This window comes from Leucoraja erinacea, chromosome 20 (assembly GCF_028641065.1).
Source record: "Leucoraja erinacea ecotype New England chromosome 20, Leri_hhj_1, whole genome shotgun sequence".
Classification (NCBI taxonomy): Eukaryota; Metazoa; Chordata; class Chondrichthyes; order Rajiformes; family Rajidae; genus Leucoraja; species Leucoraja erinaceus.
In genome coordinates, this window is record NC_073396.1 from 11,723,496 (window position 1) to 11,750,842 (window position 27,347).

At 43.8% G+C, this 27,347-nt stretch overlaps 2 protein-coding genes across 5 annotated transcripts in view; one reads left to right on the forward strand and one right to left on the reverse strand.

Moving 5' to 3' along the window:
• The first annotated feature begins 806 nt into the window (after positions 1-806).
• Positions 807-15,280, forward strand: nsmce1 (NSE1 homolog, SMC5-SMC6 complex component). Its single transcript, XM_055651279.1, has 7 exons — positions 807-943; positions 8,267-8,388; positions 9,723-9,800; positions 12,546-12,696; positions 13,110-13,222; positions 14,032-14,152; positions 14,814-15,280. Exons 1-7 carry the CDS (start codon positions 826-828, stop codon positions 14,885-14,887), a joined length of 777 nt encoding a protein of 258 aa, XP_055507254.1. The 5' UTR covers positions 807-825; the 3' UTR covers positions 14,888-15,280.
• A 1,364-nt stretch (positions 15,281-16,644) lies between these two features.
• kdm8 (lysine (K)-specific demethylase 8) overlaps positions 16,645-27,347 on the reverse strand; it is a 34,826-nt gene continuing 24,123 nt past the window's right edge. For all 4 annotated transcript variants that reach the window (XM_055651278.1, XM_055651276.1, XM_055651275.1 and 1 more), the window contains 4 exons: positions 23,661-23,711; positions 20,955-21,104; positions 19,603-19,695; positions 16,645-18,960 (listed from right to left, as the gene is read on the reverse strand). In XM_055651278.1, coding sequence (XP_055507253.1) covers positions 18,796-18,960; positions 19,603-19,695; positions 20,955-21,104; positions 23,661-23,711 — 459 coding nt within the window. In that variant the 3' untranslated portion in view covers positions 16,645-18,795. The remainder of the gene's footprint in view (positions 18,961-19,602; positions 19,696-20,954; positions 21,105-23,660; positions 23,712-27,347) is intronic.

Consider the following 27,347-nt stretch of genomic DNA (forward strand, 5'->3'; position numbering starts at 1 on the left):
AATAATTACTAGTCTTTCTAGTGATGCCAGCCACCAAAAAACTAATTAAAAAAGAAAGCATTATGGAAGATCAAAACCAATCCACTCGCTGCCTTTAAGTATGAAATGTGGAAGTCAATTCTCACACAAAAAGCTTCCACAAAAAGCAAGAAGAAATGTTGTCCTTTTGTTATTGCCGATAGAGGATTAAATGTTGGTCAGGAAGCCAGTAAAAGCTCCCTAACACTTCTGTGGGATCTTTAATATCCAGCTGACCCGGTAGAATGTAGAACAGCACAGGAAAGGATCCTTCAGCCCGCAATGTTTGTGTCGAACATGATGCAAATTTAAAGTGATCTAATCTGCCTTACATGATCCATATCCCTCTGTTCCCTGTACTCCTTTCCATGTGCTCATTTAAAAGCCTCTTACAAGCTACTATCATATCTGCCTCCACCACCACCCCTGGCAGTGCATTCCTTATTACTGTTTGTAAAAAAAAACTGCCCAGTACATTGCCATTGAAGACCCCCTCCCCCCTCCCCTTCACCCTAATGCCGATGCAACTTGGCGTCTCATTCAAAAGTCAGCTCCTAACGGATCACAACCTCCTCAGTATTGTATTGGAATGCCAACCCAGATTTTGCCTACTAGTCTCTGGATTGAGTCTTTTGAATCACAAGCACCAGACTAAGAGGCAACGGTGCTATTCCCAGAGCCAGGGGTTAAACTATGCAACACGGCACAATTTGTTGTGCGCGGGTCAGCAGGGACCTCAGCAGTTCCCATGATCTTAGGAATCCCAATTAATATCCAACCTTTCTTCTAGGAAACCGAGGTGTCGCCATGGCAACAGCACTAAATGATGGCCAGCGACGATTCCTACAGACAATGATGTCACAGGGGATCCTGGAAGGCTCTGTAACACGGAAGTTGCACAAGCATTGCTGTGAAATACACAAGGGTCAGCCAACTCTTTGTTACTCCCCACCTGGTTTGTTATAAAGTATTAGTCTTAATCCTTGCCTTACAGTGCATGAATTTGAGAGCAGCCCAGGGGTTTGTTCACACAGAACCTCGCGAAAGAACGATAGTTGCCAAGCAGTCTTACTCCAAGTTTTAATTGGTCCATTTGGAATATTGTAGTGCATGATCAATGCAAATACTGTTCCTCCAGTTTGCATGTGGCCTCGTTCTGGCAATGGAGGAGGCCCGGAAAAGAAACATCAGTGTGGGCATGATGAGCAGGGGAGTTAAAATGGTGAGTAACCGGGAATTACAGCAGTCCCTGGTGGACCGAGCACAGGTGTTTGACAAAACAATCACTTAGTCTCACCCAACCTATCCAAGTCACCCTGCAGCCTCATAGCATCCTCATCGCAAATCACACTGCCACCCAGCTTTGTGTCATCTGAACCTCTCTCTCACTTGGGAGGACTGCTGGGGTCCTTGGATGGATGTGAGAGAGGAGATATAGGGACAGGTGTGTTTCATCCTGCAGTAGCAGGTGAAAGTACCTGGGGAGAGGGTGGTTTGTGTGGGAAGGGATGAGTGAGGGAGCAGTCTCTGCTGAAAGTGGTCGAGGATGGGAAAGATGTGTCCATTGGCAGGATCACGTTGAAGGTGGCAGAAATGTCAGAGAATGATGTGTTGATTGTGGAGACTAGTGTCGCGAAAGGTGTGGATCAGGGAACCTCTATCCTTGCTCCATGTAGGAGAAGGAAAAGTAAGAGCAGAACTATGGAGCACAGAGGAGACACGGCTGAGGGATCCATCCACGACAGCAGGTGGAAAACCACATTTATTAAATAAAAGATATCATCTTGTATGAAAAGCTCAGCTTGGGAGTGGATGCAGTCAGATGGTGTCTTTGCAATAGTCAGGATGGAAGTGGGTGTAGTCCAGATAATCATTGGAGTCAGTGGGTTTATAGTAAATGTCAGTCGATAGACTGACTCTTCCTTATGACTGAGACAGATCAACAAAATGTGAGCGAGGTGTCAGTGATAGTGCACGTGAATTTGAGGGCAGGGTGGAAGTTTGTGGTAAAGTGAATGAAATCAATAGTTTTGCACAGGTACAAGAGGCAGCCCCGGTGTAGTTGCTGATCTAGCTGACAAGAGTTGGGGGATGGTGCCAGTGTATGTTTGGACCAAGGACTGTTCAACATAACCAACAAAAAGACAGGCATAGGTGGGACCCATGCGAGTGAGTAAGGCAAGTCTAGCTAATCTCCAGCAGGCTGCACGAGACAGGTGGAGATATGCAAATGTTCAGTTACATTACACTTGAAAGCATTCTCCTGCTCTCCAAAGCAATGCTGGCTGCAGGTCATTTTGTGTCACTCCAACAATTCTATGCCGAAACCTCTGAGCACAGGTCACTCTTGCACCCAGGCATGACTTTCTTGCTGGGAGTTCACAGAATGAAGAAGCTTTTTTCAGGGTTGTACCAGAAAATCAGAAACAGAACACAAAATGCTGGAAAAACTCAGCAAGTCAGGCAGCATCTGCGGAAAAAGAGACTGCCAGCATTTTGGGTCTGCATGCCTTCATCAGAACATTAGAAGAGAGAGATATGAATGGGTTGTCACTGGAAGGGATATGAAGGATAGGGAGCGTCTGTTAAACATAGAAACATAGAAATTAGGTGCAGGAGTATTCGGCCCTTCGAGCCTGCACCGCCATTCAATATGATCATGGCTGATCATCCAAGTCAGTATCCTGTACCTGCCTTCTCTCCATACCCCCTGATCCCCTTAGCCACAAGGGCCACATCTAACTCCCTCTTAAATATAGCCAATGAACTGGCCTCGACTACCCTCTGTGGCAGAGAGTTCCAGAGATTCACCACTCTCTGTGTGAAAAAAGTTCTTCTCATCTCAGTTTTAAAGGATTTCCCCCTTATCCTTACGCTGTGACCCTTGTCCTGGACTTCCCCAACATCGGGAGCAATCTTCCTGCATCTAGCCTGTCCAACCCCTTACGAATTTTGTAAGTTTCTATAAGATCCCCTCTCAATCTCCTAAATTCTAGAGAGTATAAACCAAGTCTATCCAGTCTTTCATCATAAGACAGTCCTGACATCCCAGGAATGAGTCTGGTGAACCTTCTCTGCACTCCCTCTATGGCAATAATGTCCTTCCTCAGATTTGGAGACTAAAACTGTACGCAATACTCCAGGTGTGGTCTCACCAAGACCCTGTACAATTGCAGTAGAACCTCCCTGCTCCTATACTCAAATCCTTTTGCTATGAAAGCTAACATACCATTCGCTTTCTTCACTGCCTGCTGCACCTGCATGCCTACTTTCAATGACTAGTGTACCATGACACCCATGTCTCGTTGCATCTCCCCTTTTCCTAGTCGGCCACCATTTAGATAATAGTCTGCTTTCCTGTTTTTGCCACCAAAATGGATAACCTCACATTTATCCACATTATACTGCATCTGCCAAACATTTGCCCACTCACCCAGCCTATCCAAGTCACCTTGCAGTCTCCTAGCATCCTCCTCACAGCTAACACTGCCCCCCAGCTTAGTGTCATCCGCAAACTTGGAGATATTGCCTTCAATTCCCTCATCCAGATCATTAATATATATTTTAAATAGCTGGGGTCCCAGCACTGAGCCTTGCGGTACCCCACTAGTCACTGCCTGCCATTGTGAAAAGGACCCGTTTACTCCTACTCTTTGCTTTCTGTTTGCCAGCCAGTTCTCTATCCACATCAATACTGAACCCCCAATGCCGTGTGCTTTAAGTTTGTATACTAATCTCTTATGTGTGACCTTGTCGAAAGCCTTCTGGAAGTCCAGATACACCACATCCACTGGTTCTCCCCTATCCACGCTACTAGTTACATCCTCGAAAAATTCTATAAGATTCGTCAGACATGATTTACCTTTTGTAAATCCATGCTGACTTTGTCCAATGATTTCACCACTTTCCAACTGTGCTGCTATCCCATCTTTAATAACTGACTCTAGCAGTTTCCCCACTACCGATGTTAGACTAACTGGTCTGTAATTCCCCATTTTCTCTCTCCCTCCCTTCTTAAAAAGTGGGGTTACGTTTGCTACCCGCCAATCCTCAGGAACTACTCCAGAATCTAAAGAGTTTTGAAAGATTATTACTAATGCATCCACTATTTCTGGAGCTACTTCCTTAAGTACTCTGGGATGCAGCCTATCTGGCCCTGGGGATTTATCGGTCTTTAATCCATTCAATTTACCCAACACCACTTCCCGGCTAACCTGGATTTCACTCAATTCCTCCAACTCCTTTGACCCGCAGTCCCCTGCTATTTCCGGCAGATTATTTATGTCTTCCTTAGTGAAGACGGAACCAAAGTAGTTATTCAATTGGTCCGCCATATCCTTGTTCCCCATGATCAACTCACCTGTTTCTGACTGCAAGGGGCCTACATTTGTTTTAACTAATCTCTTTCTTTTCACATATCTATAAAAACTTTTGCAGTCAGTTTTTATGTTCCCTGCCAGTTTTCTTTCATAATCTATAAAGGATTAAAGGATGTCAAAATTATACAATGGGAAAGTTTGAAATGTGACCGTGCTGTTTGTAAAGGACAAGTTCAAGGTAGTTGAGACAAATTATGTTTAGTCCAAAAAAGTGAGGATGTAAACTGGAATGGCTGATAGGAGTAGATAATAGACCCACTATCTATAATCGTAGCGTTGAATATATAACACAGGAAATTGTACAAGGGTAATGTAATCATGGTAATGTAATCATGGTGTAGGCTTCAAGTACTTCACTGGTGGAGGGATTCGTGGTGCCATGTGATTGCAAAAGGTGCCCTGGGAAGAGCCTTTTTTCACCTTGGGCCTTCACTTCATTTTTCAATGAAATAGAACTAAATTGGAAGTCTAATTTTCATTTTCAACCAAGCCTCGCCTCATCCAGTAATTTTGTTGAGCTGACTTGACAGCTGGAACAAGGACAGGATATTATCCAGCCTCATATCACCTCTCTCTCCCTCCCCTGGTGAGATTTGCATAACAGTTGCTCGATACGCAGCCATTATTTGATTTTCGATAAAGGTTTCTTTGTTTGAGAGGTGTGGGAGGGAGATAACCGAGTTAGTGTCGCCCATTTCATAACGCTATTTCTGTTGATAACACTGTAAGTCCATTTATTAAAATTCTCAGTAACATTTTATGGAAGTGGTATAGCGATACAAGACAGGAACTTGCTCAGTGACTTAACTAACGTCAAGCACCTTGTGTGTGCGTCATGACCAACCGGTTACCTTTCATCAGAAGACAAAATGGAAAGTGATCAGGTGAAAGAGCTCTTCCTGGTGTTGTCCAAACGTGCTTACTGAGGGAAACCATGAGTTTCTATCAGAAATTGAGTTCATTTGAGTTGTCGTCGTTCACAGTGGGGAGCTCGTTATTCTCTGCTCTTCCCTGCAGATTTGAGTTTGTAATGCTTTGGTACAACTAAGTGTCTTGCTAAGTCACTTCAGAGAACAGTTAATGAAGTTCATGTGGGACTTGAGTCAAAGATAAACATAGATTGAATCAGGTGGCAAGTTTCCCTCCAAAAAAAACATATTATATTCTTGATATATTCAACCTTGAAGTATATTTCTCTGATAGCTGTGTTATCACTAAGACCTAGCTCTGACTCCTTAAGATTTGTAACTAATCTAAAGATCTGCTACCTCTGCCATAATCCTCACCATTTTGCTTTCCTTTCATCCATATCTACACTACTCTCGGCTTTAGTTTAGTTTCGAGATACAGTGTGGAAACAGGCCCTTTGGCCCACCGAGTCCCCGCCGAACAGCGATCCCCGCACACTAACATTGTCCTACCTGCACAAGGGTCAATTTACAATTTTACTGGAGAAAACCCATGCAGGTCAAGGGGAGAATGCAAACTCGATACAGACAGCACCCGTAGTCAGGATTTATCCCGAATCTGTGGCGTCATAAGGCAGCAACTCTACTGCTGTGCCACCGTGCCTTCCGAGTTTAAAATTTAAATTTTCATCTTCGCGTCTGGGCACAGAAGCCTCCAACTCCGTGTACAGCACGTGCGTGGGGTTTGTTATTAGAGCACTGGGGTTGGAGTTTCAACTCACCTTGTGTATGGAAACGAATCCTGACCTGTGGGACAAAATCCTGAATACAAAACATGTTGCTGTTTCAAATGATACTTCTCAGTTCAAACTGTGGTTAAGAAAAGTGCCTAGGTTTTGATGTGTGTGGCACAAGTAAGCCGACTGATCTTTTATCTCCCTTCTCGTTTACTGTTAGTGCAACCTGGTTTGATGTTTGATGACCACTGCTGTGTGAAAAGATCTTTAACATGTTAACATAGCAGAAACTTAAAGATGTTTAACGCGATCACAGTAGTAGATTTATCTCCATTCAGCTCAATCTCACCGGTGTGTTTGGAATGTAACCTATTAACAGGACTTCCAGCTGCAGGAATGCTTTATGACTTGTACTTGTATATGATTAGTAACAGAACTACTTAAGAAACCTGGGTTTAAGCGTTATTTAATTTGTTCCAATGCTCTGCATGTTTTGCTGTCAGTGAGATGTGGTCAGATGTTTCACTGCGGTCCTGATGTTTGTGTGGCGACCATTCTCTTCCCATCCCTGCCCATTATACCTCAATACGAGGATGCCTCGGTGTGATTAAATCACCGTGCATATGTGGGTGGGAGGAATGTGCGGTGGCAGTAAAGGATGGCTGCGGAAATAAAAAAAGGAAGTGTGGCAATTATTTCAAATCTGGACTAAAAGCACAAAAAGCTGGATGTGTGATTAAAGAAAGTATTACCGTTTGAGTCTGGACCCCATATTTAATTGCACAACCAAATTGAATCTCTGCCTTTTGTTCCAGACGCATGTGTGAACCGCCCTTTCCATTTCCAGAACAAGGGGTCACAGTTTAAGGATAAAGGGGAAATCTTTTAGGACCGAGATGAGGAAAACTTTTTTCACACAGAGTGGTGAATCTCTGGAATTCTCTGCCGCAGAAGGTAGTTGAGGCCAGTTCATTGGATATATTTAAGAGGGAGTTATATATGGCCCTTGTGGCTAAAGGGATCAGGGGGTATGGAGAGAAGGCAGGAACAGGATACTGAGTTGGATGATCAGCCATGATCATATTGAATGGCGGTGCAGGCTCGAAGGGCCGAATGGCCTACTCCTGCACCTAGTTTCTATGTTTCTATGTCTATGTTTCTATCTCCCCATCTCTGACTGACCATTATTTTCATTGAACACAGCAGGTGAACTGGACTCTGGTTATCATTGCCTGTTGACAGCAGAGACAGTAGCTCATCATAATCAAGCTTCGCATCATGCTTCCCACCATCTCTCCTCCCCCTGGTGGAATCAACTTCCTCACATTATGAAATCATATTTAACTAGTCATAGAAACATAGAAAATAGGTGCAATAGGAGGCCATTCAGCCCTTCGAGCCGCAATTCATTGTGATCATGGCTGATCGTCCCCTATCAATAACCCGTGCGTGCCTTCTCCCCATATCCCTTGACTCCACCAGCCCCTAGAGCTCTATCTAACTCTCTCTTAACTCCATCCAGTGACTTGGCCTCCACTGCCCTCTGTGGCAGGGAATTCCATAAATTCACAACTCTCTGGGTGAAAAAGATTTTTCTCACCTCAGTCTTAATTGACCTCCCCTTTATTCTAAGACTGTGGCGCCTGGTTCTGGACTCGCCCAACATTGGGAACATTTTTCCTGCATCTAGCTTGTCCAGTCCTTTTATAATTTTACATGTTTCTATAAGATGCGGCCCCCTCATCCTTCTAAACTCCAGTGAATACAAGCCTAGTCTTTTCAATCTTTCCTCATATGACAGTCCCGCCATCCCAGGGATCAATCTCATCTCTCCTCAATCCCAGTCTCTCCTCCTCTTCACTGTTTGGTATCAACAGCATACTTCCATTCCACTCCTTGGGTGTCTTTTTCTTCCCTTTCTCACAAACTTCCTTTCTTGCTGATACTTGGCTTACTTCGGTCACTTTTGACCTGTAGAAGACCCAACTTCCTACCTGTTATTGCCACAGACTGACAAGTCCCACGCCCTTGCTTGCTCTCTCCTCTCTGCTAGCCTTTGCCCACATGCATTATATTATAGAACATAAAACCAGAGCTCTTCCAAGCTCAAGGTAATGGTGAGTTTGCAGATGGGTTATAAGAGAGATTGAGATTATATTTTCTCTGCTGTGACCTTCATTCTTGTGATCCAACACAATGACTCTTCTTTCTTTTTCATCTCCAGTGCATTACAGACATGACCAGCTGGACGAGTTTATCAAAAATATCAACACTCATCTGCAGCCTTTGTTCATGGAGATCAGGAAAGGGATGAGTGAGGATGATGGACAGCAGTATTATGCTTTGGTAAGTAGGACATGCCATGTCACTGTGGAATGTAGTCCTTAAATAGACAGCTGCAGAGCTTGTTTTATGGCAAGATAACCACATGCCTCAAAGTTACAGATGCAGTGATGTGTGATCTAGCCCTGCATTGAGTGCAAACTCTTCCTGTTAATCCCTGGCACGAAGAAATCCCACGGTTCAACACGGAGCCTCACACTGACGTCCACAATACAGTCTATTTTCCAGTGCTGTCTCAGAATACCTGACACCAATCATGGGTGCTTCAAAAGCCTTTCCTCGTTGGTAATGTATGTGAAGTTCCCTTCCAGCAATATCTGATTCTCTGCTTTGGACACTCTGTTGCACTATGGAAAAGCTTGACTCGTGTCCCAAGCATCATTTGGGCAGCACAGCGGTAGAGTTGCTGCCTTACAGCGCCAGGGACCTGGGTTGGGTCCTGACTGGATGCTGTCTCCACAGAATTTGTACGTTCTCCCCGTGACCTGCTTCGGTTTTCTCGGGGTGCTCAGGTTTCCTCCCACACTCCAAAGGTGTACAGGTTTGTAGGCTGATTGGCTTGGTAATAAACTGTAAATTGTTCCTAGTGTATGGGATAGTGCTAATGTACGGGGTGATCGCTGGTTGGCGTGGACTCCATGTGCCGAAGGGCCTGTTTTCCACGCTGTATCTCTAAAGTATTCAGTGTCCAATTTTGCCCCTTATTTTCTCCACAGCCAAATGAATTTAAACGCAGCAGCAAACATTTATACAGTGCTCTGTGGGGCTAACATTCCTATACCTACTACACGTTAAACTTCTACAAATCTTGTGTGTGCCTCTGTTTTGGTTTATTGAGGCCGTGAGCGTGTTGTGACTGTGCTGCGGTTTGGTTAAGCAATGCTATTTCTTGGCTTGACTCCCACCTAATCACCTCCCAATTATTTAGCAGAACAATGATGAGGGCAACTGTAGAGAAATCGCAAGTCAATGATTTGTTGATTGTATGAAAAGAACAGTGTGCGATGAATTAAGGTTAATATGTGGAAGGTGTGAAGATGTGAAACCCCCTCAGCCTGTATAATGCCCTGAACTTCCTGAGCTGTGACAATTTAGATTCCAGCCACAAAATGAGCCTTCACTCGACCCACCTTGTTTACAGGCGTTCCTATCCACAGCCCGAAGAAGGATCTCGACCCGAAACGTCACATGTCCTTGTTCTCCGGAGATGCTGCCTGACCTGTTGAGTTACTCCAGCACTTTGTGCCCTTTTGCCCATCAACAGAACACACTGCCTTTGTACCGAGGTTGCAGGTGGCTGTAACTTGCTTTTTATCTCCCTCTTGCATTGTCTCCAGATTAACCTCGCTGAGACAGAGATCACTGGGATGGCTTGCGATTACACAGAAACTGAACTGGAGTTGTTCAAGAAAACGGTGAGTACTGTGCAGTTTCTCCAGTGCCGCCTTCAGCGCTATTGTAGAATCTTGATTTCACACAGTCTGTGAATTTTCTGTTGGTCAAATGTTATCTTAAATTAAAACCTTGAAGCAACATAAGAATTAGTTTTGACCAGGTGTGTTGATGCCTGCCCTCTACCTTAGGTAAAGTAATTAAAGAAATTAAACAAAGGAGGTGGACTGACTGAAAGTTACAATACAATACAATTTATTTGTTGTCATTTGAACCCAGAGGTTCAAACGAAATTTGGTTTCTGCAGTCATACAAACAAGAAGAAGAACCGAGACACAACACAATTTACACAAACATCCATCATAGTGAATCTCCTCCTCACTGTGATGGAAGGCAAAGTCTTATCTCTCTCCTGCTCTCCTCATTCTCCTCCTGGTCAGAGTCAAAGACCCCGGCGGGCGATGGTAAGTGTCCTGCGGCCATTAAAGCCGCGCCAGGTGATGCAAGGCCGCGCTCCGGGTCTTGGTGTTGGAGCCCCCTGGCGGGCGCTAACAAGTCCCGTGGCCATTTAAAGCCGCGCCGGGCGATGTAAGGCCCCACTCCAGGTCATCCTCAACCCCGCAACTCGGGCGGGAGAAGTCGCCGTTGCGGAAGCCCCGAAAAGCGGTCTCCCAGCAGGGACCCGCGGGCTCCTGGTGTCTCCGTCCACCAGACCTGCGGTTGGAGCCTCCGAATCTCCGGGGTCGGGCTGCAGCAGCGCACCACCACCGCTCCTCCCGCTCTGAACTCGGCCAGCTCCACGATGGTGAGTAGTCCGCAGGCTCCGCGACTGGAGCCCCAGGTCGTTCCGGTTGGAGGACGCTCCACGGTGCTCGGCCCCAACGACAACGGAGACCCGACAGAGAAAAGGTCGGGTTCTCCGTGCAGGGGAAAGATTTTGAAAAGTTTCCCCCCCCTCCCAAACCCAGTTTAAAAAAAAAAACTACAAACGAGACAAAAAATAAACGACAGAAGGACTGCAGAGGTGTGCGACTCGAGTCCGCCGCCCACCCTACACCTGCGGTAACTGCCTTACACCAAGTTAAGAACGTTGATTCCATCTAGTGATATCTATTGTATTGGTGTGCTTGGTCAATCAAAAAAGGACACAATAAATTGAACTTGAACTTGGAGAACTGCATCGATGGTCAGCAGACTAAAGGCTGAATAGTATCTGTCGTGAAGGATACTGGCTAATATGGCAAACATTCCCACCTTACAACAGATGAAGATCTAAGAGCAGGAGAGACAGAAGCCAGATTAGGTTTAAAGCCAACCTCACCTTTCAATAGGATCGTGACTGAGTAACTATTTCAGCACCACTTTTCCTGCCTGATCCCTATCCTATCCCAGTCTTTCATAGTCTTGAAGATACAAATTGACTGGGCAGCCATAGAACTTTTCAAAGAATTATAATCGCAATTAAAGATATTTTTGCTTTTATCAGTCTGAAATGGTGAGACTTTTACTTTAGCCAGGGGGAAACATTTAGTGTATCCTGTCCACAATTCAAAAAATAAACTATTCCCTCCTATTGGTAAAACAGAAAAGGGCCAATTGGCTCTCTCCAAAAGATCAATCTATATCAGTATTGGTCTGCTTTAAAAAGGACACAACATTGCTGGAGTAACTCAGCAGGTCAGGCAGTATCTGTCGTGAAGGTGGATAGGCAACCAGCATGTTGTGGAGTCTTTATGGTAAACCAGCATCTGAAATCCCTTGGTGTCTCCATTTAACCGCTCTGCTTTTAAGCAGGTACCTTTTCGTGTAGTGAAAACCAAAACTATTCCAGCTCTGGTTACATCAAAGCCTTCAAATAAAGATCAATATACTATTTTCATTCCCATTAGGCATAAAAATCAATATACCATTTTCTTTCCTATTAGCTTGATGTATCTGCATGTTAACATGTGTGGTGAATGGAATTGGATGTGTGTGTACTCACCATGTATAAAATTCGATGTCTACTGTTGCCAATTAAGTACAGCACGTGACAAAATACACCAGACTCTTAACTTTGACAAATAACTATACTTTATTAATCACCTATAATTCATGCATTTATTTAACTCTTTAATTTTAAAATTCTTCCTTTTTGCTACACAAATCGTTAACCTCAACCTCCTGTATTTCGATATTACCCGCTGCAGATGAACCTGGCTGCAGTTAGACCAGGAGAGTACTTCTCCGAGTCCCTGACTCAGGGTCATCTTCTTTAGTGTTTGTCTCCCCAGCCATCGGTGCTGGTTGTCTCATACGGTGCCTTATTATAATGCATTTCTTCCAGTCATTGCTGAGTTAGCTACAGCAAATTACACACTCTCAGCACATACCATATCCATACAACTATATGTTTCTTTAACTCCTTCAAAAACCCTGCTGCCGCAATTGGTTCTTTAATTTAAAAAGTGCCACTTTGAGCTTTTGTAATTGATCAGACTGTCCCCTTCACGGAACATCATTTGCCAGAGCCTCCTTGACCTATGCTCAGGCTCAGCTCACAGAGCTGAGTCTCCTTTCTTGCAATGATACTGACCAGGTAACCTCACTTCACTGTGCTTTCCCAGAATCTCTGGCCAGCAGAGTGTCCTCCCAGAGCCATTTGGGAACTTGATATCTCTCTGTCTGCTACACCACCAAAGTAAATCACTTCAAATTTCTCTGGGTGCCAATTCAACCTGTTAAGCACCATTCAAGCAACAGCTAACAGTTAAGTCCTTCTTTTTCAGTTGGACTTGGTTCTCGAGTCAGAGAGTGGCATTGCTTCTTCTACGGACATTCTGAACCTGGCTGATCAACTGCAGCCCAAGAAAATGAAGAAGAAGGAAGCGGAGCAGGTTCTGCAGAGATATGTGCAGGACAAGTGGCTCTGTGAGGCAAGTGGCAGCTGAGTCTTGCATATCTGACCGTGCAAGTAATACCTGTATAGAGTGGATGTGAAGAGAATGTTTCCACTAGTGGGAGAGTCCAAGACCAGATGCCATAGTCTCAGAAGATGAGGAGGAATTTCTTTAGTCAGAGGGTGGTGAATCTGTGGAATTCATTGCCACAGAAGTCTGGAGGCCATGACAATGGATATTTTTAAGCTGGAGATTGATATGTTCTTGATTAGAATTGGTGTCAGGGATTATGTGGAGAAGGCAGGAGTTGAGAGGGAGAGATAGATCTACCATGATTGAATGGCAGTCGACTTGATGGGCCGAATGGTCTAAATCTGCTCCTATGATTTATGAAAGCACTAAGCTTTGGCTCCTTGTGACTCTATTGCTATTTATTTCGTCTTTATTAGAAAGAGGGCGAGTACATTCTCAGCACTCGTTGCATTATGGAGCTAGAACAATACATTCGCAACATGTACCAGGACCTGGTGAAAGAGTGCAACATCTGCCACAACATCGCAATCCAGGTATTGCCGTGCCTTCTGTATACAAGCGCGGATGTGAGATCTGCAACTATTGCATATGCAGCTTGGGTGGCTCAGCGCCAGAGACCCAGGTTTGATCCTGACTATGGGTGCTGTCTGTATAGAGTTTTTACGTTCTCCCTGTGAACGCGGGGTTTTCTCCGGGTGCTCCGGTTTCCCCCAACGTACCGATTTGTAGGTTAATAGACTTCGGTAAGTTGTAAAACTGTCCATAGTGTGTAGGATAGTGTTGGTGTACAGGGTGATCATAGGTCGGCGTGGCCTTGGTGGGCCCAAGGACCTGTTTCCGCACTGTATCATAGAGTGATACTGCATGGAAACAGACCCTTCGGCCCAACTTGCCCATACTGGCCAACATGTCCCAGCTACACTAATGTCACCTGCCCGCGTTTGGGACATATCCAGGCACCAGTCTGTTTCTGTAACATTGGGATGGTCCCTGCCTCAACTACCTCCTCTGGCAGCTTGTTCCATACACCCACCACCCTTTGTGGGAAAACGTTACCCCTCAGTTTCCGATCTCTAAAGTCTAAAGCTTAGGGGTAGAATATTGCGGGTACTAACTTGGAGTTCTGTCCTTAACCTGTTGGGATCCTTGGTTGGGGATTAGGTGGGATAGGCGAAGAAGAAGAAAGCTGAAATATATTCACTCAACCACCACGCCTGCCAGTAGCAACAAAGTAAATACTTTGGAGAGCAGGGGTTGCGGACTTGTTCTGCAATTAGATGTTCAGCCCTACTGTATTTTTAGATTCTTGTTTATCTCCGTTATCTCACGTATTTGATTCCAGGGTCAAACGTGCGAGTTGTGTGCGGCCAGGATCCATCTTCCCTGCGCTGCCAAGTATTTCCAAGGTCGGGATGACCCTTGCTGTCCACACTGCAGAGAGTTCTGGCCTCATGAGATCCCAGGTAACAACTGTTTAATCAACAAGATTATTATATAAAGTGCATAATCATTAATTTGCCTGGTCACAGCCCACATCTAATCCGCCACGAACAGCTGGAGTGCAGATGGTTTGATTCTGCCTCACCTCAAGGTCAGGCCATTGAATTATATTTAAGGTCCATAAAACGTGGGAGGACGTTTGTAGAAAATAGTTATTAAACAGGGCAATATCACATCACCCTTGGAACTCAATAGAGTAAATCCTACAGGTCTTGCAGATTATTCAAGCAATGGATACGAGGCAGTCACCTAGTCCCTTGTTTCTGTTTTGTACGCAAGCTGTTACTAGGAGACTGTGATAAGTTTACTAGATTGTTGCCTTTCAGGGCAGCACTGAAAGATACATTTCTTTTATTCACAGCAATCTGCTTCAGAGATTACGTTCCAAGTTGACAGTCATAGATAGTTTACTGAATTTGTACACTAGTGGTATCCCAGACCGTGGTTTACCTGTGAAGAGCTGGAACTCAGTTCAGCAGTTCACATACACTGAATGGTGCTGTGTCACGCCATTGCCACCGTGGATGGTTTTAAATGTGTTGTAGTATTGCGATATTCTATATTTTTGTGGAGTAACAGGATGCTCATGACTGCTGACTTAACACGAGTTCACCTCTCACCCAGCTGTCCACAGGACTGAGCCATCAATGCCCCCTCCCTCCTCCACGCCCAAGACTCGACACCGTCATCGGGAATGAGGCATCACGCAAAATGTAGCAGCCGTTGAACGGAGGGAGGCGAGGGGAAGGATTTGCTGTTCAGAGCCGAGGCACATTCCTGCATTAAATAGGTTTGCTTCCAGTCAGTTGGACTCGTGGAGCTGACACACTGAACCTTGTGGTTTAACTGTACTGCTGTGTGTTACAGTGCAGGATATGGTGCCTCCACTAAGCAGCACTCTGCTCTTGCCAGTTTGTAATATACTTCGATGCCCCTTCAGGTGGGGATTTGGACACCTTTGTATTCTCTATCTGAACCCATCCCACAGTGGCCCAGTTCTGGGAATTAATGTTAAATCTTGTTCCCATAATCAACAGACTCAAATGTGATTGAGATAAGCTGTTTTCTAATAAAATGACTTTTAACATTTATCCCCTTGTTAAAATTCTGTCCCTGTCCCTGTGAGGTGTGGTGTGGTGTAAAATTCAAATACTGGAGCCGTATATCGCAAAGACTACTCCCTCATCCCGTGACTGTCCTGCAACAAGTAAGTTTGCAGTCTGGTTTGTTTAATCTTTTGTCTCGGGTTCGATAACTTTTCATCAGTTAGACACTTTTAACAGAAAAAAAGATCCTTTCAACAAAAGAAGTCCTGAAAAGAGCAGAAGAAACAAAACATATTAACAATATTGTGGTAAACCTCATCTGTGCCTTGACCTCCTTCCTGAAGCCTGACACTCCAGCTGAGACCTAACTGATGTTTTTGAATAGTTGAATGTGACTTCCTTGCTTTTGTACTCTATCACACACTATATTCAAAGTCAAGATTCTCTCCACTCATCCTCGTTTTTGCCATCAGGTTGAATCACATCACATGTATTTGCTTTAAATCAAAATCTCTGCGCACTTCCCTAGTCAGTATAATTCTGACCCATGTCATTATCCTAATAGTTACTGTATATGAGGTTGATGGCACCTACTAACCTGAAGGCCAACGTGTAAATGGATAGCATTCCTTAAATCCTAAACAGTCCTTTAAGGCTAATGTAGCCCAGATTGTTATTGAGAAAAGCTCCCACTCTTAACGAGTCTATTTACCTATTTGCATGCATAATAATGTAACAACTTCCATGTGGAGTTGTATGAGCAGCTTGATGTAAAACTGATTTTTTTTTAAAAAGTCACTTAGTTAGTGGGGATAGGATATCCTTTGCCTACATTGGATTCAAAACCTGATTTTCTACAGTATAATTTAACTCACTTTTGTTCTGAGAGTCGCTCTTACACAAACACTAAGCTGAGTCAACTGTGTTCTCACTCTCACCAACTCCTTACCCAGGGAAATTGCTTTGAATTGAGCTCAACAAGTGCAGGTTTGTGTTCAAAGTTTTGGTTAGAAATTATATCTCTTTATCCTCTATTTAAAGCTACTTTCCAGAACTAGAAATTTGCAGTCTTTAATGTTTATTTGCTCAGATTGCAATTGATTTTATTCATGCTCATAGATCAGTGAGTAGGGCACAGGACATAATGGTAATAATGAACCGGTATCTATTGATTGAGTAATTTATACTAGTAGCTGTTTTAACACTCTCTTGGTCTCCTTATTGGTACTTTACCAGTTCATACATGTTTCTGATTGAGTGCAGTCCAATTACTACAGACAAATTATGTCATAAAATGTGCAGAGCTCTTCAAGACAGCATTACCACAACGTAATGCACAGAGAGCCAATATATATAACCAGAGCAGCAAATTCTCATACAAATACCGAGGCCCATTAACAGTATTTTACAGTCATATAGCATAGAAACAGGTCCTTCGGCCCACCCCATTCAAGCCAACCATTTTGGCCATCTACTCTGGTTCCATTTGCTTATATAATAACCATACCATTCTGTGTCTTGATTGTTTAAGTGTCATCAAAACACCTCCAATGTAGTAATTGTATCCTATTGTGCCATAGAGGGAGTACAGAGAAGGTTCACCAGACTGATTCCTGGGATGTCAGGACTTTCATATGAAGACTGGATAGACTTGGCTTGTACTCGCTAGAATTTAGAAGATTGAGGGGGGATCTTATAGAAACGTACACAATTCTTAAGGGGTTGGACAGGCTAGATGCAGGAAGATTGTTCCCGATGTTGGGGAAGTCCAGAACAAGGGGTCACAGTTTAAGGATAAGGGGGAAATCTTTTAGGTCCGAGATGAGAATAACATTTTTCACACAGAGAGTGTTGAATCTCTGGAATTCTCTGCCACAAAAGGTAGTTGAGGCCAGTTCATTGGCTATATTTAAGAGGGAGTTAGATGTGGCCCTTGTATGGAGAGAAGGCAGATACAGGATACTGAGTTGGATGATCAGCCATGATCATATTGAATGGCGGTGCAGGCTCAAAGGGCCGAATGGCCTACTCCTGCACCTATTTTCTATGTTTCTATTACACTATATTCCAGATATTAACTATTATGTAAAATATAAGATAATTCCTGGTTATGTTACCCCTTGTAAAAGACATTTGAACAGATATATGGATAGGAAATGTTTAGAGATGTACATGTAAATTGTCCCCAGTGTATGTAGGATAATGTTAATGTGCGGGGATTGCTGGTCGGTGCGGACTCAGTGGGCCGAAGGGCCTGTTTCCACACTGTATCTCTAAATTAAACTAAGTGGGATCCTGCCCCAAATAGACAATAGGTGCAGGAGTAGGCCATTCTGCCATTCAATGTGATCATGGCTGATCATCCCCAATCAGTACCCTGTTCCTGCCTTCTCCCCATATCCCCTGACTCCGCTATCTTTAAGAGCCCTATCTAGCTCTCTTGAAAGTATCCAGAGAACCGGTCTCCACCGCCCTCAGAGGCAGAGAATTCCACAGACTCGCAACTCTGTGTGAGAAAGTGTTTCCTCATCTCCGTTCCAAATGGCTTACTCCTTATTCTTAAACTGGCCCCTGGTTCTGGACTCCCCCAACATTGGGAACATGTTTCCTGCCTCTACCGTGTTCAAACTCGTAACAATCGTATATGTTTCAATAAGATCCCCTCTCGACCTACTAAACTCCAGAATGTACAAGCCCAACCACTCCACTCTCTCAACATATGACAGTCCTGCCATCCCGGGAATTAACCTTGTAAACCTAAACTGCACTCCCTCAATAGCAAGAATGTCCTTCCTCAAATTAGGGGACCAAAACTGCACACAATACTCCAGGTGTGGTCTCACTATGGCTCTGTACAACTGCAGAAGGACCTCTTTGCTCCTATACTCGACTCTTGTTATAAAGGCCAACATGTCATTCACTCAGGAAGTCTTTTGGGTTCAGACAACTACTCCTTGCTCAGTAGGAAGGAATATCATTTTCCTTCACCCGTCAATGATAAAGGTTTTGCTGCATCGTGAACGAGCCTGACACGTTAACTGAGAAAAATCCACTGCTTTACTTGCACAATAAAATCAATATTTTTGAATGCTTCAAATGAAAACGCTTCGCTTTTATTTTTGAGTGACCTAATGAAAAGTGTCTCAAAGTCTTTGGGTTTGCCAGTCTTCATAACCTTCCATATTCAATCTGAACTATCAGCTGCCTGGAGGTGGGACTGAACATAGTTAGTCGTGTAGAAATCTCCACCCGTGGGGTCAGCTGCATTGCAATTGAGTTGCTCCCGATAATGAACTGCAGTATAATGTGGAAGCTTTAGCTGCTGCACAGAGAAATTGTGATTTCTGGCACAGTAATGGTCAAAACCCTGCATGTAGCCACCTTTTACTCACTGGCCGTGCAACTTTCTGCAGATCCCACCCAGCTTTGTTCTTTTTAATCTCTTCCTCAGTCTCTGCATCTCTTCCCATGTCAGGTCAATTGCTGATGTATCCACCTCTGGCTTTAGAATTCACACGCATTCTCACACAGCTCGATGTTTTACATTCTACGAGCAACAATCAGGACCACCAGAAACTGACGGAGAAGCTGATATTCAAAGACCTTACATAATGCCAGTATTTCACTGGGATGAAAAGGACCTCTCCTGGGTTCAGGATGCATTCCTGGAAATTACCCAATTCAAACTCTGGATAATTCGCCAAGTCTGGATTTTCCACATCCACCTAAAAAAATGACAGAAACACTGATCACATGGAACTGGGATCAATTTGTTTGATCCTTGCATTAGAACAATGTACATTAAGGAATTATGTGAGGACATAATAGATAAGAAATTAGGCCAGTTGGCTCCTCGTGGCCAATCCAAGTTTAATGAGACTAATGGAAATATTTTAGTTCAGTGGCACTTTCCTGCACTAACCCTAAATCCCTTGATTCACTCAATCTCTAAAAATCTATTGATTTCCATCTTGAATACCCGTGGCAATTGAGATCCCACTACCCTGTGAGCCAGAGAATGTCAAAGTATCACATCAGTGAAGACATTTCTTCCCATTTCATTCTTCAAAGTAATTTGTGTAGGCAGCCCAAATTGGTGAAAGGGAAATCACACTTGACTCTAATCTATTTTTTGTTTTTGACAATATAACAAATAGAATAGAGAAGGAAAAATTAATATATATATATATGTCCTCTCAATAATCCCAATCACTCCTTCTACTGCACTATCCCCATTCTTTTCTTAATATTTGATTAATTCCCCATTTTTCAAATACCTCCTACTTCCACTCATTTAATGAAAGTCAAACTTATCGCTTCTGAAATCTGATCCATGCTTTGGTTCTCCTCCCCATCACGATCATTACCTGGCTGGTGTTGTGTAGAAGATGTGTTGGGTGGGGATACAGCTTTGGGGTTTCTTCTGGCGAATACAGGCGGATGTATTTCTGTCCCACCACCTACCAGAGAAAAAAGATCAAAATTCCTTGTACAGATTAAGAGAAAAAAAACCCCTTTAAATTAGCTATTTTCCTTTCTCTTCTCCCAAGTCTTATTACTGTCTCCAATTTCCTCCTTCCAACCTACCAAACTGGTAATTCTTGACATGTTTGCCAAGTCACCTGCACGCAACTGACTGCATTACACAACTTCTGTCACATGGACGGCCGGATTGCACAATCCCTATCTTTAAAACTCAATGAGAATGTAATTCTGAGGATACCACACGCTATCTCTTGAAGACCAGTTTTTAATCCTCTGGGATAGACACAAAATGCTGGAATAACTCAGCGGGACAGGCAGCATCTCAAGAGAGAAGGAATGGGTGACGTTTCGGATCAAGACCCTGATGTCCTGCGGAGTTACTCCAGCATTTTGTGTCTATCTTTAGTTTAAATTAGCAACTGCAGGTCCTTCCCACACATCGAATCCTCTGAGAGTTTGTAAGTGGTAGGAGCACTGGTTTGGCACGAGTTTAATGTCTTCTGACAAATCGTTCATCAATAATGCAGTAGACTTATCTCAAATCCTGGCTAAAGTATGTGCTGTATGATCTATCTGGATGTATTTACCTTATGAAACTTTGCCTAGCAGGAACTGTAACAGATTTGTCAGGCATGCTGAAACCTGAAGCATGACCAATCCCAACGGAATCATCCATTTCAAAACCTGTTATCTACATTTCTCTTTTTCTTACGATGCCTCGCATTCATCAAGATCCAGTCACGACTCTCCAGTCTCTACATCACCATCACATTTCCCTTTTCCTAGAGTGTGCAAATATTTTAATGCTGAGCATGCCAAATACTTCACAAATTAGACTCAGCAAAGGAGTGGAACAGACATCCTGGTTGAGATATTCTGTGAAAATACGGGATTTTGCCAGTGTTACTGAGCAATGCATGCAGAACATGTTCTCAGATGCTCCCCATATATTGTCCTATCCCCAGATTTTGAATGAATGAATAAGTTTATTGGTCAAGTATACACATACAAGGAATTTGCCTTGGTGCTCCGCCCACAAGTGACAACATGACATACAGTGTGAGTTAAGAATGATACATAAAACATTAAACATTAATAATAAAACATTATTTTTCCTACGCAATGGTCTTCCCCATGTTTTGTCGCCATTCTTTGACCTTGCCCTGGGGCTGCACCATTTGCCTTTCCCGTGAAGCTGCTGACTTGAGTATTTGCAGTTTGCTTCTGTACTCGCCTGTGTCAGAAAATTGTGCTGTGGATCCTGGTGCAGAGGAGAAACCGTTCCCGTTGGTCCAAACCAGGCGTTAATGGTGATCTCATCTTCATCCTTGTCACCAAGACAGCAGTAATCTGGTATGTGGATATCCTGCCTCAACTCTGGGATCTGTCAGAGAAAGAATGGAACTGGATCAATTCCTCACAGGAAATAAAAAAAGATGAATCATCCAAGATGGGTAATTCTGCATTTTGTCTCAGGGAAGGAGGCTGGGCAGGTTGGAAGGGTATCACCGGCATAGAATATTAAAGTAGGTTCTTTGTGGCAGTGAACGTTATTCAGCTAAATTTGTTGCAGACAAAGTTAATGATATTATAGAACAGTTTAAATATTAGGGATAGGCCAATTTTACTAGACTGTGGTGATCTAACAACAGTATTCTCACAAGATTGGGATGATGCCAATGTTGCAATAAGCCAATAAGTGTAAGATATTAATAAAGATAGTAAATTATTAAGGGGGTAGCATATTTGAAAATAGATGAACTCAATAGGCTATGATGAGATTTATTTCAATACATATATTTTTCATACATATATTTCATCTGGGCCTGCTGGATTTATCCACTTTCAAATATACTGCTAAATGGGAAGTGTTTAGAGAAACAGGTCCTTCGACCCATCGAGTCCACGCAGACCAACAATCCACGCAGACCAACAATCCCCGCACACTAATACTGTATTACATGCACTAGTGTACTATTTATCAAGCCAACTAACGTGTACGTCTTTGGAGCGTGGGAGAAAACCGGAGCTTCTGGAGAAAACCCACACAGGTCACGTACAAACTTCACACAGGAAGCACCCGTAATCAGGATCGAACCTGTGCCACTGTGCCGCTCTTGGACAATTTTTCAAACCTCCTTGGCTTTTGGAGTGCTGCTAAGGGGCAGCAACACTGCTAGTGTAGTGTTGTTCAAAAAGTATTATGATGATTGCCTGTTACCCAGTGGGTTTCTTATTTGGAATATAAGAAGACAAATGGATGGGATATGAGATAAATGGCATAAAGATACCTGTTATTGGCAGTGAGGAGGAACATTTCAGACTGCAGGAACGTACAGACAGTCTGGCCAGTTGGATAATTGAAGCTAATTGAGATAATGCATTTGGAGAGAAAGGTACGGTTACTTAGTGTGAGGGAACAAAAGAGTCGTGCAGTGAATGTCCACAGATCCTCAAGAGCCAGTACGGATGGATCAATAATCTGGATAGGAAAACATTTGGGTGTTTTCTTTCATAGGGTGTGCCTGGAAGAGTGTGGAGATTATGTTAGTGTACAACAATGCGAGGTAGACCACACTTGAGTGCACAGTCATTATGGTCACCACATTGCGGGAAGGATATAATTGTATTGTGGGAAGGAGAAGTATTACGAGGATATTTTTATGACTGGAAAATTACAGTCACGAGGAAAGATTGGATAAGCTAGGGAACAGATAAAAACTCTTGGGAACAGACTCAGAAGGTATGTAAAACAATGAAGGGCATTAAGAGGGCTGGTAGGAAGTACTGATTTCCATTGGCTGAGGGGGGTCAAAAACCACTGGGAGAGATATAAAGTAGATGATAGCAGGTTGGGAAAACATTTTTCATCCAGAAGGTGGTAGGTGCTTGGAACTCACAAACTAAAGAATGGTGGAGCACAAACCCTTAGCACGTTTAGACAGTTCTTGACTGGCTAGAAAAGTAGAAATGATTGATCAGTCCCGATGCCCACCTGCAGGCAAACTAAGTTTGTTCTGATGGCTAAAGTGGTCCAAGATATCAGTACCTTTAATCTCTACTTATAAACACAATGGGTATGCTAACCTGAAGCCAATGGTGGTCAGAATGGTGGCTTAGAAATTCTTCCACATTGGATAAACTGTATTAAATGGGTATTGCTTGGCAGGCTATATATTGTGGGCCGGGGAGGAGGCAGTTGACATTATGGTGCAGGGCTGTCTATAGAGGATGAGGGAGGCTTGGCAGAGTAGTTCAATCACTTTGACGTTTGACAAATAAAAGCTATTTTAATGTATTTTTTCCAATTCTAATCAATTTAAATTTACACGATTCTGTTAAATTAAATTAATGGTGTGTGCTAGACAATCGACCAGATCTATTAAACATTAAAAGCTTTTGCCAGCCAGCGTATAAAAAGTAAATCTCAATCAAATCATATAAACCTTAATTGATTTAAATTATGCAGCTCACTTGGCAGTCACCTAAATTCATTAGAAAAAGTTTGTCGTTTCATTGGGTCTGTGAGGACGAGGAGAAAATTGACATTTATTGATGCTTTTGAAGAAAAAAATACAAATGCTGCGCCTTTTAAAGAGGCCACGCAGTATGTTTGAAGTGCTGGATTCCATGGGCTGGCACCAGGGTAGACATGCTCTCCAAGTACGGCAAAGAGGCAAGCTTCAACAAGGTTGCCTGCACCACCTCAATTGCGTTGAGTGATTAGTTTTCTGGTACAATTCTACAGTTTAGCTCACGTAAAGGTTTGACACCAAGACAGACCTCTGTATCCAAGCCCCTGTATTTGAGAAAGCAACTCCTGGCATTGCAGCAATGTACAAAAATATGGGTCCAAAGGTAAATGGGCCACACGTTACATGTAGCTATCGGGTCAGTCTCCCAACCCATTACTGTGGGGGGGACAGAGATAGATCCTCACCTGCTCAAACAGCTGATGCTGAGCTACATATCCAATGGGGTTCCCCTCCTCCTGCAGGAAGTACCAGAACGTCAATGATTAATGCAACAGTAGGAGATTAGATTCAGTTTAGTTTAGTTCAGAGATACAGCGTGGAAACAGGCCCTTCGGTCCACTGTGTCCGCGCTAACCAGTGATTCCCGCACATTAACGCTATCCTACACACACTAGAAACAATTTACACATACACCCAACCAGTTAACCTACAAACCTGTACGTCCTTGGAGTGTGGGAGGAAACCGGAAATCTCAGAGAAAAAGCCCGCACGGTCACGGGGAGAACGTACAAACTACGTACGGACAGCACCTGTAGTCGGGATCGAACCCGGGTCTCTGGCACTGCAAGCGCTGTAAGACAGCAACTCTACCGCTGCGCCATCGTGCCACCCTAAACAAGACGACAGGATGGTGTGCTGCTTCCAAGGTACCAGGGTCATATGGAATCTCTATTGCTAGTCTCATATACGTGTGGTTCGTTTCTGTTCAAACAGAGAGTGGCTGGAGTTCAAACAGATGCCAGAAGCAATGGGAGTAGAATAGAATCCATGAATCATCCCTCAGGGCACTGTTGGCCTATGAAAATGTTAGGCCGTGTAGACATTCCCAGGATTAAGCAATTATGGGAGCTGCCAGGAAACACCACTCATCATATAAAATTTATCTTTTGATCCATGACGTGTGGATAGTTAGGAAATAGAAACCTTTGAGGTTTCTAAGGTGAAATGTTTTGCGAATGGAAACCCTTTGTATTAATCAACAGATCCAAGTTATTCATGGAGTTTTTGCGTGGTCTTAGTGCAGACCTGGAGGCATGCCAGCTAATCTCGCAGCCTGATTTGGCAGTTTTCCTTGTTGACAAAACAAAGTCACCACTCCATGATTCCAGAGCGTCGGTGATGTCTCTGATGCTGCAGCAGGGAGCAAAGTTGCCAAAATGAGGGAATGGGTCAGTGGGCATGAAGCTTAATGCTACCATGACACTCACTTCCATTGAGAAAGCATTCCACCCACTAGTGCATTGCTGGAGGACGTCTGTAGAATGGCACATGTTCTGTTATTACAGTCGGTGGAAACCGGAGCCAATAAAGTCAACGGTCGATCATCATCGAGGTCCAGGTACGGTTTTGTACCTCTGAAAACTTTATTGGAAGAGATTTGTTGCCCATGACCATTTCTGTGACTTCTCTTGCATGCTCCCCACCCTTTAAGAATCACTTGCATCAACACATATCCCAGGCACCTGCATCAACACATGTCAACAGGCACCTAGAGCACTGTCCTCAGCTACCATCTATCTCATTGGGAGACCCTCAGACTATCTTTAATCAGATTTTACTCGACTTTACCTCGCACTAAACATTATTCCCTTTGTCATGAATCTGTACACTGTGGATGGCTCAATTGTAATAATGTATATTCTTCCCACTCACTGGTTAGCACACAACAAAAGCTTTTCATTGTAGCTAGGTGCACATGACAATTAACTAAACTTCCGGCAATGAAACACTGTCAGTGATGTTACCACTGAGACAATCAATGATTGAATAGCTCAGTGATACATTCTGTAATGTATTCTGCCTGGCAGATTGGAGTCTGTAGATTCTCGAAGGTATTTGAGCCATTCTGAACTGCTCTTTCAGATGTTCCCAATGTCAGCAAGATTTCACCTTAAATAGCGAGTAAAACAAAACCTGTGTTTGTTCTATGAAGACTGTTCCATAATGGTTGTAGCCTAGAGCTTTGAGATCCGGAATTTTGCATTGCATGGTGATTCAAATCATAGGTATGTAACCAAGGTTGGTAAACATCTGGGGTACTGACATGGATCACAACCCAAACTAACCAGACCAGTTTGGCAACCGACACACAGTTGCTTGGAAATAATCAGTTAAGATTCAGATTCAGATTCAAATGTTATTGTCATTGTGCAGTGTACAGCACAGAGACCGTACAGTAAGGGCCTGTCCCACGAGCATACGACCTGCATGCGGCAAGCGCGATCAAACCGGAAGCGAGGGCTGCGCGGAGGTCGAGTGAGTGACGTGATGTTCGAGCGAAGTCCGCGGGAAGTTCGCGCGTGACGTACGGCATCAAGACGTGCGTACGGCGTTGAGACGCTGTGTACGCCTGTCGAGGCGATGCGTACGGCGTCGAGGCGGCTGCAGGCCGGCAGGCCGTTGCCGCGCGGAATTTTTGAACACGGTCAGTTTTTCGGGGACCCGCGCGATGTCGGGACCAGCTCCGCACAACTCCATACGGCTCCGGAGATCGAAGTGGGAACGGCCCCGCGAGGCCTTTACGGCTCAAGTGACCACGTTAGGTCGTGCTTGCCGCATGGAGTTGCATGCTCGTGGGACAGGCCCTTTACTGGTTGCCTGGCACTGAAATGTATCCACTTTCAAATATACTGCTAAATGGGAAGTGTTTAGAGAAACAGGTCCTTCGACCCATCGAGTCCATGCAGACCAGCAATCCCCGCACACTAATACTGTGCACCAATACATGCACTAGTGTACTATTTGTCAAGCCAACCAACCCACAAACGTGTACGTCTTTGGAGTGTGGGAGAAAACTGGGGCTCCTGGAGAAAACCCTCACAGGTCACGTACAAACTTTACACAGAGAGCACCCGTAATCAGGATCGAATCTGGGTCTCTGGTGCTGTAAGGCAGCAACACTACCGCTGTGCCACCTTGCCGCCCTTGGTCAATTTTCCAAACCTCCTTGGCTTTTGGAGTGCTGCTAAGGGACAGCAACACTGCTGGTGTATTGTTGTTCAAAAAGCCAGGATGGAATAAACCAAGAATTTACAGGTCAGTTAGTTTAGCTTTGTTGAGCAAGTAATCGACATGCATTCTCAGAGACTGTATAAACCTTCATTTAGCAAGGCACGCAACATGGAGTTGTTAAGGGAAGGTCACCTTTGATTAACAGCTGAATTTTTCAATAGCACCAAGGAAGGTAGTGTATTTAATGTACTCTGCATAGATTTTGGAAAGGCCTCTGATATCCCACATTGAGGACGGCTCGAAAGTATAAAAACCTAAGGGAGGATGACAATCTGTTTGCTGCCACAGACAACTTAGAATCCAAAAGATAATGTGTGACAAGTATTATGATAATTGCCTGTTACCCAGTGGGCTTGGTATTTGGAATATATATTGATGAAGACAAATGGATGGAATATGAGATAAATGGCATAAAGATACCTGTTATTGGCTGTGAGGAGGAACATTTCAGACTGCAGGAACCTACAGACAGTCTGGCCAGTTGGATAATTGAAGCTAATTGTGATAATGCATTTGGAGAGAAAGGAACCGTTACTTAGTGTGAGGGAACAAAAGAGTCGTGCAGTGAATGTCCACAGATCCTCAAGAGCCAGTACAGATAGATCAATAATCTGGATAGGAAAACATTTGGGATGTTTTATTTCATAGGGTGTGCCTGGAAGAGTGTGGAGATTATGTTAGTGTACAACAATGCGAGGTAGACCACACTTGAGTAATGCACAGTCATTATGGTCACCACATTGCGGGAAGGATATAATTGTATTGTGGGAATACAAAAACCACTGGGAGAGATATAAAGTAGATGATAGCAGGTTTGGAAAACATTTTTCATCCAGAAGGTGGTAGGAGCTTGGAACTCA